A 14,073-nucleotide genomic window follows, 5' to 3' on the forward strand; every position below is an offset into this window, starting at 1 on the left:
TTAGTATAAGTCTGTTCACAATATAGTGGGTAGTCTTTTTTATCGGTACCGTGTATGTGAACCTTATTCTCAAAATAATTTGTCTATTAACGCTGATTTTTCACATAAAAGACTAAAAACGTACGCACTTTGGGCTTTCCAAATTCTGATAATTTCCAATTTGTCGGGGCTCTACATCAATGACTATAAATATTTCTTTCATTTAGAAGAAAAAAATGTAAAATAGAAAAATTTATATAGACGAATTCAAATTCAAAATGGCTGACCTTTCACCGGTCGAAAGTGCACGTGCAAAAGGCAAGAGTGTGATTAAACCCATAGTCTTTGGCAATGAATCCAAATATTTTGGAAAGAAACGAGAGACAGACGGACACACACATACGTGGTCCGTCTACGTGAAACCGTTTGACGAAAAAGAAGATATGTCAACGTATATCAAAAAGGTTGGTGGTTATTTTTGTTCTTTATTATTTCGAAATTTCTTTCAAAATTCATGAGCTATTAGTGAAATAAGTGAAAGATCTACATAGAACGGTAGATGGTCAGAAGAAGAGCCTTATTAACGAACCTTTAAGAGTCTGAAAAGTGGGGAGTGTCTAATAAACTTTTGTCAAGATGTATTTATAAAGGAAATAATCTTTGTGTAGTTATGAATTGGTGATTTTGTTCTTCACGAGGGAAAATCATTTTTGTATTTCTTACTCGAGTCTTTATTTTGCAGTTCATTTCTGTTTTCTCTAAAGGAGAAACATTTTATCGTCATGAAGGAGGGTCATTTTTTGTATTTTTGATAGAGAATTGTTCTTATATTCTCTAAGGACTATCTTGCTTGCATTCATTGTTCAATGCGAGGGAAGTTTTTCTTTTTTTTAGGAAATAGTGTTATTGTACCGGGTGCGCCACAAAAAAGTTTCTCTCTTTGAAACTGAATTTCTCGAAATCTAAAAATTTTAAAAGAACCACATTCCTATTTCATTGGAAAGAAGAAAGATAAACTTAAATTTTGATCGGTCATTTATTAAATTTGATTCTTTAGATCAAAAGTTATGCTTAATTAAATAAAAAAAGTTACTTCAGAAAGAGGCCGAAAACGTTAGAAATCGACCTATCAAATTTTATTTTAAATTTTGCAATCGCAATAGCCTTCACATGATTAAGAGCATTTTTCAGTAATTAAACACATAAATTTTGAAACTGATGGGTTTTAAAGGGTTTAAAATCTTCGTCAAAATCATTTTAATTTACTCTCACTGAAATTTTCATCAGATTTTTGGTTCTAGACTGAACAAAGTCTATGTAAGGCTGGATGTACCTCGAAGGTATATACCAAAAGGTCATTTAGACAGCTAATTATCATTTTTAATGACTGAAACGAAAATAGTGATGCATCATGTAATCATACACTTCTGTTTAATTTGATAGGTCAATTTTTAACGTGTTTGCGCACTTTCAGAAAGTAACTTTTTTATTCAATTGAGCATAACTTTCGATCTCATTAACCGAATTTAATAAATGACCCATCAAAATTTTCTTTCCAATGGAAAAGAAATGGGTTTTTTTCAAATTTTTAGATTTCTCGAAAATCAGTTTTAAAGAGAGAAACTTTTTTGTGGCGCACCCGGTATTTTTGAAGAAAAGTGGGAAGATCATCAAAGGAAAAACGTTCTAAGTGATACCTTTGCATTGTTTAAGAAGGCAATGATGGGAAATATGACCAAGCATTGCCAGCATATCTTATAACAATAGTATGGCCAATGGTTAGTTTCCCACCTGAGAAGCTAGGAAGGTTGATTTGATCACTTTAAAAGCCAAAAATTTAATCTGAATATTACTTTTCTCTACTGTTCAAATTTTCGTATACAATTTTATACCTCGAGTCTTGAAAAGATTGTCACCATACTGGTTAGAACAAAGTCCTTTAATTAACTCTGACTAATTCGAAGTCAAGCTAGAAATTTTACTTAGTCGAATTGCACAATGTACAGAGCGCTTTAGGAGGGTTTTTCCTTTTACGAGAATCGAGAATTAGTTTTATTTATAGAAAAGTTTGAATTAGCGAGAATCTGCTGTATTACATTGATTTTTCAAAGAAATGTTGTTTGTTATTGTTTTCACTAGAAATTACGAGTTCCAAAAATAATGTCTCAGCGAAAGCAGATCTTTGTTCAGTCAAACATGTAACATTGTTCAAAGTTTTTATGAGCGCCATCTGTTTTCCCAGTGTAAACAGGGCTGTAATTATAGATTAGTAATTCTTGAAGCCTTTCTTCACTGACGAATTCATGTTGATTTTTTCGTGCTTGATTAACAAAGAAGTTCGACATGTATTGAGTCATAAGTACAGCAATCGAAGTGTGGCAAATTTCTAGGTTCGTGTTGAATTCGAAGTTGTTTTTCTCAGGGTGCCACTGTGTGCCATAAATTGGATAATTCTTGGCTGAAAAAGGAAATAGTAGCAAGTTTCATGTCATATGACTAGTTCACATCCGTCTGGAAGGCCAGAGTTCGATGCCAACTGTGTTACAAATGATCACGTGATAAATTTTACAACTTCTAATACATGCTGGATTTTTGTACGTTCTGTTATAGGGTAAAAGAATAAAACTGACTCTAAGTCAATAGACCTTAAAATAAATTATGTTACGAACATCACTTGCCTCGTTTCGCGATTATTGCCATGGTAATTAACTCCCAGCGGATTTCATTAAAACTACTTTCTATTCATAAAAAATTATTCAATGTCTCGAGGGACATAATCACTTTGGTATTGTTTGAATACAAGGCAAGTGATGTTCGTGACGTAATTTTTGAAAAGGTCTATTTGGAAGATGTTTGTGAAGATTCAACTAAATCTATCTTACCTTCAACAGTAGAGACAAATAATTTTCCAGCCAAATCTTTGTTCGTGGACACGATATTGAAGAAGCCACTCAGGTTGGTGTTGGATTTATACGTGTCTGGTGAGACTCCTGCTTGATGATGGTTGTATGTGATCTTCTCTTTTGCCAAAGCTGTTGAAATGTCTTCAGGGCAATCTTTGAAGATTTTAGTACCCCTTGGATTTTCTTTGAAATCCAAAGCTATACTGATATCTTCAGCCTGATATCCATGGGTTAAAATATCAGGGTCTTCCCCACCTTCGATCACATGGAGTGTTTCAAAGCCTAAACATGTACCCCAGACAGGGAAAAAATCTCCGTTGTCATTGGCTGTTTTAGCTTTGTCCATAAATCGAATAGCGTGACTGTAGTAGTCTGGTTTACCAGCGTCCCATTTAACTCCACCACCTGGAAATAAGACTCCATTTACACCATTAAAGATTTCGTCGACTTGTTGCTCGGTCGCGCTGACGGGTACGGGCACCACGCGGGCGCCGCCTGATTCAAGGTATTTGATGTACGATGCGGCGATATAGGACCGGCCCTTTTTGTCGGATTTATCAAGTTGGGCAAGAACTGCGATCACTGGTCTGTTGTTTGTTGCGTCTTTTAAGGCTGAAATGAGACAAAAGAGGAAAGGGAGAGTTATCTCTGGTATGATGAGTTTTATGATGTAGGCGATTTTTATAGTTCAAAAAATCTACCGTCTGTTTTCATTAAGTGAGATTGTGTCTTGCCAGGACCAACTTTTGATATCAGTAAGTGGTAGATGATTCCATCGAAGAGTGCTCGATGATCAGGATCAGAGCTTCAAAAAGTTTACAAGAATATAAAGGAAACTATTGTAATTAAATTTTTTTCTTGTACACATATTAAATCGTTGATAAACATTGGAGTGAAGTGCTATTTTAAGAAAAATGTGCAATTTTTGATTCGAGTAAAGTCAAGTCTCTTCGCGAGTTTGTTCGTGTGCTGAAAGTAGGCACGGAACAGTGCCTACAGTAACAAACAACGCTACTACGCGTGGAAAAACAGTTTAGTCTTTTTGTATTTTGCCGTGTCCGACAAGGCTAGTCGGACTTCATCAGTGAAACTTGAAAGTTTTGTGAATATCTCAGTACTGTAGAATATTTTCTAATCTGTGTTTTTTGGTTATGGATACATTTTCATCTCGCTTGAAGGTCAAGTTAAATTAGGGTACTATTTTTTCAAATTAAATAAAACTTAACATGATAAGTTCTCTTCAATGAAGAGTAGCACAGACTAATTTCGGTTTTATTGCCTTGCCTTATCCAATAAGGCTAGTCTACTTTCCCAGTGAAAGTATTATTGTCTTAGCACTAGTAGAATTCTTTATGCGTTTTCGTTACTCTAAGGACCCATCCTATGCAAAGTCTCTTGAAGGTCAAATAAGTTTCAGGTTGTGGATCTAAGGCCGCCATTCTAAAATTTGAATAAAACTACCTAGGTGAGTGTTTTTCATACACCTCATTTATCTTGAAAATGAAGTTTTAATGACACCTACTTACATGGTTTAACCTGTTGTTGTTGCTGTGCCATTTTCTTTCAAAATATTATAAACGGAATTCTCAGAAAAAGTGTTTGTCGCGTCGCAGTACCTCAATGAATTTTACTATACTGATCTGTTATCACAGTCTATGTCTCAGATTTTCTTCTTTTACAGTTTTCTCTGTGCATCTGTGTTCAGTTTTTTTTAACAGTTTCTTCCTTGCGTCCTTTTCTTTATGTTTAACGATTTGATAAAATCAAGTTTAATTATTTAACAGTGTTTTTCTATTTCATTACTAAAATCTATCGCATTCCATTCATAAGTTTCAATATATACTGGTATTCATTCCGAACATGGTTCAAAGACTATTCATTTCAAATCAATTTAATTTACCTTCAGTCTGTATAAAATCAAATGCGTAAACCAAAAGGTGCGCTTTATTTCTCCTACCCTTCCATCCAGATCTATCTATTCTGCACTTTATTATTATTTTTTCACGTACACTCTTTCTTATAAGAACAATCTTTATGAGAACAAGGAGACTAAAAATTGTTGTCGAAAAAATAAGAACAATTTAAAAAATATGCATTGTGCCAACAAATAAGAACAGTCGAGCCTCAACAAAAATTTACTGGTTCTTATAAAAAAAAGTGTGAAACATATTCAATGACATATTCATGTTTCTGTCTGCAATGTCGGTTCGGCAATTTTGGAGCACGTTATTACATGAGACAGTAATTTTCCCCAAGGTAACGTACAATCACCCAAAATTCATGCATTTGTCCAATTTATTGCTCAAAGTTATGGGGCCATTAGCCTTTAGCCAAAATATGGAAAATTAACTTGTACGACTCTTTCATGGATAAAGAATCAACAGAGATTTCAACTAGCGAGGAAGTAACACCACTTGCCCGGACATTGTTCAAAATGAAAGTGGGGGAAAGGAAACGAGGGAAAGTCGTTGTCCATGTTGTTTTGACTTTAAGAACCTGCACCTACACTTATTTATTTTTATCTTAATGCGTTTCTGTCAGGTCGTGTACAGATGAGAATGGGCTGTTCCATTAAAAACCATACAGGGGGTGTACGAACCTTTTCAAGTCAAAAACAAATTATTGAAAATGTGTAGAAACTGGGAAATGGCAAAATTTGCAAAAATACCCTTGTAAAAATTACCTTGAAGTGAGGGTGGACGAACTAAAATCAGTCTTTTATCCTCTGGAAATTCGAGAATAACTTTTTACCCCCTTGGAAAAATGAAAAAGGGAGTGCCCTTGAAACTGTTCTTGGATTACCCTTTGGAAATGTTCGTCCACTTCCCTGTATGGATACAAAATGGAATGGCCCAATAGTTTTAGTATTAATTTTTCCTTTTAAAGCCAGCTTTTCTTTACTTTCACAACGAATCCGGAAAAATCGGAAATATTTTCCTCATTGGCCTTCCCGTTCATATGCATTATATTTTCATTTGAATTTGTATTACAAGAAGACCTTTAGTGCGAGTGGCATGAACGGATGTTTTTTATCTTGATAAAGTTCTAGATTACCAACTTCTTAAAAAACTCCATACTTTTGAGAAAGAAAAAGGTTAAAGTAAAAGGGGTGATGGGTTTTAGGGGAAAAGGAGAAAAATATGCTTCGTTTTGCGATTTCCTCTCTCGTGTTTTATAAAAGTGGCTCACCTGACACTGTTGCGAGGAAATCTGACCTCAAAAAGTGTCATATTCGACACAAAGAAACAGCATCAGAAAAAACGGAGAGAGGAGAGTAACAGAATAAAAGGGAATTTGTTTTTTAAAGTGGTAACAAAATGTATTGAAAGTATTTTGATTGTATGAGGAGAGAAATATTCTCTTTTTGTTGATAGGTTTTTATTTAGAGGGTTGCTTTCTGGATTTCATCTTCCTTTTTGTTATAGTTGACGCTCTCTAATTCGATCTTCAAGGGGAATTGGATTTTCATCGAATAAGGGAGCGTCGTTTATGAGAGTTTCTTGTTAACGGGGACTTTAATTTCATCAAATAATAAAGCGTAAGAGCCTAAGGGAGCCTATGGAATAGTAGAACGTCGAATTAGAGAGCGTCAACTGTATTTAAAACAATATGTTTTCATTCTTAATTGTTTTCAATGTACTATATACTTTCTTTCTTGATGATTTTTTATCTATTCTCGAAGCCGAGCGAAGACAGGCTTCTAAACAAGCCACGCCTTTTTGTAGTTTATTACCACTATAACCAATCCGTATGTTTGGCTTTTCGTATCGTTTATTTCAAATTACAGTACTGTAGAGGAAATACCTTTTCTCTTAGTTAAAAAGTTATCAATGTGTTTGTTTTCCTATATGTATATATTGGTCATCATAAAAAATTGCTTGTTTGTTTATTGGCTTATTTACAATTATCATGTTTTTACTAGAAATTATAGCTTCCATCTCTTTATTTCCTCATACAGGTTAGTTTGGAGAAACTATTTGATACCAACTAGCAGTAGCAGACAGTAGGAAAGTTTAAGTTTTCTGAGATTTAGAATTTAGAAAGACTGATGTTACCTTTAGAAAATTGATTTTGGTGAATGGCAGGGTTATTCTTTTTTGCCTGGAAATCAGCGTTTTCGAACAAAATTAGGTGTTATTTTAGAAAATCGTAAAGAGAATTTGTCGAGGAAATTCTTTTGGCGAGACAGCAACATATATTGTGAAACTTCCCGAAATTCTTCAAAATTAGTTCTCACCAAAATAAGTTCCCTGTATTATCTGGATTTAGTTGGTGTGTATGGCTTACTTCTAGTTCTCTTTTTTTTGTCTAATGATAAGTATTGAAGAATTAAATTGCGTGTTACTAGTCAAGTTAACTCCAAAATCAGTGCCGTAGGAAGTATTTTGATATTGGGGCGGGCATAAGTTCCGTGACACCGTGAGGGCCAACCATGGATTGGCCCGAGGGGGGTGATTTTGAAATCTAGAAACTCCAAATTGGCTAAAAACACACTAAAAAACTTTTTTTCTTAAACGGTAAAGGATCAAAACAAACTTCTCATTTTCAACTATACCAAAATGTTCCCAATGAAATTTTGGAGTTTCTCTCAAATGTTTTTTATACTTTTTAATAGTCATACTCTGTAAATTGTTTGTCATGTTAAAATTTTCCTCGGTTATTCGTTAAAAAGATAGCTTCATTGAACTGAAGTACCTCTTCAAACCTCTGATTGATGACAGTAAAAAATTATAAACAAAATTTTGTATTTTGTTTTTAATCGTCACCTTTTTTTGTTGATTTTTCCGATCATAAAGGATGTTTATCTTGCATAGTGTTTTTTGTAAAGTTTTCTCAAAGGGTCCAAAAAGATTCCTAGAATAATAACTGGGTAACTGTTAGAAACTTTTTTCCCCCAAAAAAAACACACCCTAATATTACATAGGCAACTGTTCAGAAATATTTTCTTTAAAAAATGTACCTTGGCATAAGAATATGAAGATAGAGTTCTAAACATTCATTTTGTTTTCCTATGAACTCTTTGTCTTTCGGAGATTTTGACGCGCGCAAATCTTTCTCTCACGAGAGGTATGGGGTCAACTCACAATATAAGATTCTAATGTAGACGGAAATACGTACGTGAGTGTGTCAAAGCTGGATATCGTTCTATTTCAAATAGTGAAATAAACCAGCTGCGCTGGAAGCTCCGGCTTAAAGAGATTAAAAGATGTGAAAGATGAGTTTGCTGAGTTAGTTGTGTTAGAACGTTGCCCACAAACTAGTAATCAGAACAGATCAGAAAGCAAAGTAATAATTCTATTGCAGAGCGAGTATGAGAAATAATCTTAACGAATAAATAAACCAGCTGGAAGTTTAGCTCTTCTAAGTGATTACACATGCACTTTCTTGCCTCAAGAACCAATCCCACCCCTCGCCCACTCATCCTCCACTAAAAAATTGGAGCTAAAGGAGATAAACATTTAGAAGTCAATATTTCCAAGTTCTTATAAATTTATTTTTTTCTAAACTTGCCAATAGCGAAGCTATGATGCGCCGTTGATTTGATTGTCCGGATAAAATTTTGGGGAGCAAAAAATAGCCTAAATACCGGGTGGACCCACGAAAATTTCAGACGTTTCTCGACGTCTTGAGGCCGAACAAATGTCCCAAAGTGCTTGGAATTTTGATATTTAGAAAGTAGATATCCTAACTTAAAATTTGAGCCATCACTTCTTAAATTTGACCAATTTGTTCTCTACTTATGAGCTTTTAAAGTCAAAATTCACTTTTCGGAAAGTGTAAAAAACACATAAAAAAGGGGTATCAAATTTGGTATTTTTAGACGTTTTTGATATACAGTTTTTGAAAAAAATCTGAAAAATCTACAAAAGCGCCAATTTTTTTATAAAAACTAGTCTTGTTTTAAACAAAAACTACTTTTAAAGGTGTTTATTAATTATCAATGTCATAAAACTCGTTAAATAAGTCAATTTGTAAGTGATTTTCTAAATAAGTCAATTTCTAAGTGATTTTCTAATTGATTGCATAAATTTAATACCTCTTTTTTACGTGTTTTTTACACTTTCCGAAAAGTGAATTTTGACTTTAAAAGCTCATAAGTAGAGAACAAGTTGGTCAAATTTAAAAAGTGATATAGTAGGGGGAAATTTGTAAAATCGCTCGATTTTTTTAGTCAAAGCACTTGTTATACATTTTTGGAAAGCTAAGGGGTAGGGGAATCAAAATAACTTGGGTGCCAATTTTTATTCGGACACTTTTGTGTGATTTTCGGACAAATACGACGGTCTCGGGCAAAAATCATAGGGTGAAAAATTAATGAAAATTTCAGCTTGAGAAAACGGAGACCTGTTGTATATTTTTGGAAAGCTCTCAAAAAATTAAGATTAGTGATATATTGCGAGTATAGGTGATTTCTTTACCTAACTCGAGATATTGATCCTTAAAAACAGTGTTTTTCAGTGTTTTTCAGCCAGAAACAGCTGATTTGTCCAGTTTTTGCGCTTTTGGAAGCTCAATATCTCGAGTTAGGTACTGAAATCACCTATACTCGCAATATATCACTAATCTTAATTTTTTGAGAGCTTTCTAAAAATATACAACAGGTCTCCGTTTTCTCAAGCTGAAATTTTCACTAATTTTTCACCCTATGATTTTTGCCTGAGACCGTCATATTTGTCCGAAAATCACACCAAAGTGTCCGAAACAAAATTGGCACCCAAGTTATTTTGATTCCCCTACCCCTTAGCTTTCCAAAAATGTATAACAAGTGCTTTGACTAAAAAAATCGAGCGACCTCAAAAAAACGAACAAATTTCCCCCTACAATTTTAAGTTAGGATATCTACTTTCTAAATATCAAAACTCCAAGCACTTTGGGACATTTGTTCGGCCTCAGGATATCGGGAAACGTCTGAACTTTTTCGTGGGTCACCCGGTAGAGGCCACAGCTTTTAGCTAAGCGTTATTTTTTCTGTTGGGATAATACTTGGTGGAGGAGAGTAGGACAATCCAAATAAAATGGTACAATAGTGTGTATGTAATAAATAGTGGTATATTTGGAAAAAACCTGTTTCGGGTTTGAAAAATCTTCAAAAGGAACGGTCGCCCCAACCAATGAAATTACGACAAAGTCCAAAAAATATCATTTTCAGTTATAACACTGTGAAAATTTCTCCGATTTTGTTAAAATTTACACAGGAATTGTGTTTTAGTATCCTTTACTGAATTCTCATAGTGATATAATTTTAAAAAATCTGTGTCGGGTTTGAAAAATCAAAAGGAACGGTCGCCAGCCGCGTTGAAATTACGACAAAGTCCAAAAACGATCATTTTCAGCCATAACACTGTTGGCACTGTGAAAATTTCTCCAATCTTGTTCAAATTTACACAGGAATTGTGTTTCAGTATCCTTTACTGAATTCTCATAGTGATATGTTTGTAAAAAATCTGTGTTGGGTTTGAAAAATCAAAAGGAACGGTCGCCAGCCGCGATGAAATTACGACAAAGTCCAAATACGATCATTTTCAGCCATAACACTGTTCAAATTTCTCCAATCTTGTTCAAATTCACACAGGAATTGTGTTTAATAGTATCCTTTACTGAATTCTCATAGTGATATGTTTGTAAAAAATCTGTGTCGGGTTTGAAAAATCAAAAGGAACGGTCGCCAGCCGCGATGAAATTACGATAAAGTCCAAAAACGATCATTTTCAGCCATAACAATGTGAAAATTTCTCCAATCTTGTTCAAATTTACACAGGAATTGTGTTTTAGTATTCTCTATTGAATTCTCATAGTGTTATGTTTGTAAAAAATCTGTGTCGGGTTTGAAAAATCAAAAGGAACGGGTCGCCAGTCAACAATGATGAATACACAAAACAGGATCATTTTACATCATTTTCAGCCATACACATAACACCACAAAAACTACTCAGATCGTTTTCAAATTTGCACTGTAATGTTGTAATTTTAGTATTTTCTTTTGAATTCCAATAGCCTGTGTGTTTGGAAGTCTTTCCACATTGTTAGAGAACCAGTATGCATCAAACTTCTCATAAATCATGTCCAAAACATCATGAATAATGATGAAAATGATCAATTTTTCACTGAGATTTGCCCATTCGCTACACAGTCAGCTAGCCCACTTTCGGCAGCCATCTTTTTCTAAATACTTTCGGCCAATCAAATCACAATACTATCAGAATCCAGATAATCCGTTTTTTAAAATCGGAATAGATCATCGGATTAGATAAACAAAAAAAAAATGTCTTGACCGTTGTCGGAAGAGAGAATTAAAGGCTCCTAGGCCGGAGCAATAACTTAACTAGACAACTCGAATCGAATAATGGTCTAATTCGAATGACTTTTCGGGACTTTTGATACATTAGCGTATCCGGAGAGCGCTACATGATTTATGTATAATACAAGCAGATCTCTTTATGGAACAGTGATAACCATATTAGGTAAGTCAGTTACGAAAATTGATCAAGTTCAGGAGAAAAAATCTCCATTGCTTCAGGCGAGTTCATCGTAGAAAGCTGAAATCTATTGAAATTGAAATTTTATAAGTTTCCAACGTGAATTTTGTACAATTGTTGCTTTTCACCGTGAATTCACCCAAGAAGTCCTGTTGACTATTTCGCATTTTTGTCGTGTTTGTTCAAAAGTAAGTTTCAATTTTTTTATAATTCCATTTTCTTCTTTAAACTTCAGGTACAGTTTAAACTTCACGAGAGCTACAGTGACGCATTGCGGACGGTAACGAAACCACCCTATGAGGTGACGGAAACAGGTTGGGGTGAATTCGAAATCATCATCAAAATTTATTTTGTCGATGCTGCTGAAAGACCTGTAAGTAAATACACCTTTTTCTGGTTAGCCGTTTCGTATAAAACGTCACCAAAGTCACCGAGTAAACAAGCCATCCCATTGGCTAAAAGCGAAAACATAAACAAAAAAAATGTGCAAAGTATTAGAAAAATGTGCTTTCTGTGCTCTTACTCTGGACATTTTTTTGTTTTTGCTTTTAGCCAATGAGATGGTTTGTTTACTCGAAATTTTGGTGACTTTTTATATGAAGAAGCTAACTTCGTAAAAAGGTGTATTATTTCTTATGAAGTCACCCCTGATTTTTTGATAGAACAACGTCTCAAATATACTTTTCACCTCACCTAGAGGAGTAGAGTACGTCTAATAGTCTACATATTTATGTTTTTGAAGAAGACCTCAATGTTAAAAAAGGTGAAAGGCTTAACGGTAAATATTCATTTTGAAATTCATTATACACGTTTTTTTATAAGAACATCCTAAATTTTTGAAGCATTCGGGTGTTCTTAGTTTTTTGAGCTTTAAGACTAAAAATGTTCTTAACATGTTAGTTCTTAATTTCACCATTTCGTGAATATTTTTGACCATTTTCCTAAGAAATTGGCCATTTTTAGAGTCTGTAGAAATGTTCTTAACTTGTTCTTAACATTTTGGCCATCAAAGCCTTAAGTTCTGATATATTTTGTTCTTATTTAAAAAAACGTGCATTGGGATTACTTATAACTGCTCAACAAAACACGAAAGTTAGGATCTTTTTTACCAAAGTTAAGGGTATCTGTTTCCACAAAAAAAGTCATAACCCATTCACGAAAGATCAGGTAGCTCAAGTGATGGTTGTGATTCAAGTCCAGTCATACCCATACATAATAATAACACACTTTTAAAAGCGATCAACATTCTTGGGAAGATTTTCTTAATGGAGAATTATGAATTGACTGAATATTAATTTGTATTGTGCAATGCCATGTTTGTATAGTCAAGTTTTGAAAATTCCAGAAAAACAAACAAGAAATTGGATATTTGGTGATAGATTTTTTAATGACATCAGTTTTTAAATTGTTTCTGTCCCTTACTATTTATACTTGATTCTCAGTTAACTGTACTACATATTAATTTCGGTGAGTTTTTTATTTTCAAAGTAGTTTAGTATAATAGTTTTGGTCAAGCCTTTAACTTTGTTTTTTATGTTATGTTATTACCATTTTGTTTTCAGGTCACTCTCTACCACTTACTGAAGCTGTTCTCCAACCCTCTACTGGCAAATCAACCCATCGTTGGAACACAAGGTCAACTAGTATCTGAATATTACGATGAAATCATTTTCCAAGACCCAAGCGTCTTTCTTTATAAGCAATTAACGGCTGGTAAAACCCTACCTTGTAAGAAAAATGAGACGGATTGGAGAGCCAAAGAAACAAAAACTCTGATTTCTATGAAACACGCCAAGAAAAGAGTTGGCGAGGAAATTTCTCAAATGAACGAACGATTAAAGAAACAAAAGAATGCCATACAGAAAATTAAAGAAGAAATCACGAAAATTGAGAAACAGCAAGAAGCGAAAACTTGAAGTTGGCTTTCTCGTTAATTATGTTCATACTATTTTAATCTCATAGTACTCGCCCAATTTGCAGAATCAATTTGAAATTCAAATTGCAAAATCCAATTTAGATATTTGCACTGGCTTCAGATGCCGCGTACAAAGGTAGAAAGTCTCCACTTAAGGTCGAGACTCAATCATTTTTTAACTAGAAAAAGCTTTTACTTTCTTCAGTCGGCCATTGGGGGATTCTATATTGATTATTAGTAATGATTATACAGTTTTTAAAAGATACTTGAATATTATTTATTTCCCATAAAGTCTATTTCGCTGATCTCATTTTTTCCGTTATCGCTTAGAAAAACATGTGCATTTTAATGACCCACAAGATAAATCAACTCTTTCACTATACTACTGTAATCAAAGATTCGAAGTCACCTTCAGACTTGCTAAATTATTTTTATTTTTTCCGTGTGACTATTGAAGGGTATTACTTCTTCATTGACGTAATGGTTATAAGAATGATGTAATCTTTCGGACTAACAAACTAAAAGGTATGCTTTCTTTCATTTATTACCGAGTTTATGTATGTATGTTTTTCTGTGACAGAGACGGTAAGGTTCTAATTTGACTAGATCCTGACTACCTGAGGATGACGGTAAATCAGCACTTTTACTGTCCTCGGTTTTGCAGGTCAGAACTGTGGGTTATTCCAAATTGCTTCAGTCACTCTACCGTCCTCAAAAGAGTACATACATAAACTCGTTATTGACTCAGGCACGACCAATGAGGAAATTTAAGCGATTTTATAGATAGATTTTACGGACG

The 14,073-nt window shown here is 34.0% G+C and overlaps 2 protein-coding genes across 2 annotated transcripts; one reads left to right on the forward strand and one right to left on the reverse strand.

Moving 5' to 3' along the window:
• Positions 1–204: 204 nt before the first annotated feature.
• Positions 205–13,570, forward strand: LOC136820859 (YEATS domain-containing protein 4-like). Its single transcript, XM_067077097.1, has 3 exons — positions 205–443; positions 11,595–11,732; positions 12,922–13,570. Exons 1-3 carry the CDS (start codon positions 258–260, stop codon positions 13,273–13,275), a joined length of 678 nt encoding a protein of 225 aa, XP_066933198.1. The 5' UTR covers positions 205–257; the 3' UTR covers positions 13,276–13,570.
• On the reverse strand, positions 1,827–4,576 carry LOC136820855 (gamma-glutamyl hydrolase A-like). The gene is made up of 3 exons (XM_067077093.1): positions 4,409–4,576; positions 2,862–3,494; positions 1,827–2,437 (listed from the first exon to the last, which is right to left on the reverse strand). The coding sequence occupies exons 1-3, from the start codon at positions 4,437–4,439 to the stop codon at positions 2,166–2,168; spliced, it is 936 nt and encodes a 311-aa protein (XP_066933194.1). The 5' UTR covers positions 4,440–4,576; the 3' UTR covers positions 1,827–2,165.
• Positions 13,571–14,073: the final 503 nt, after the last annotated feature.

The sequence above is a fragment of the Clytia hemisphaerica genome, unplaced genomic scaffold (genome assembly GCF_902728285.1).
Source record: "Clytia hemisphaerica strain Z4C2 unplaced genomic scaffold, Clytia hemisphaerica genome assembly, whole genome shotgun sequence".
NCBI lineage: Eukaryota > Metazoa > Cnidaria > Hydrozoa > Leptothecata > Clytiidae > Clytia > Clytia hemisphaerica.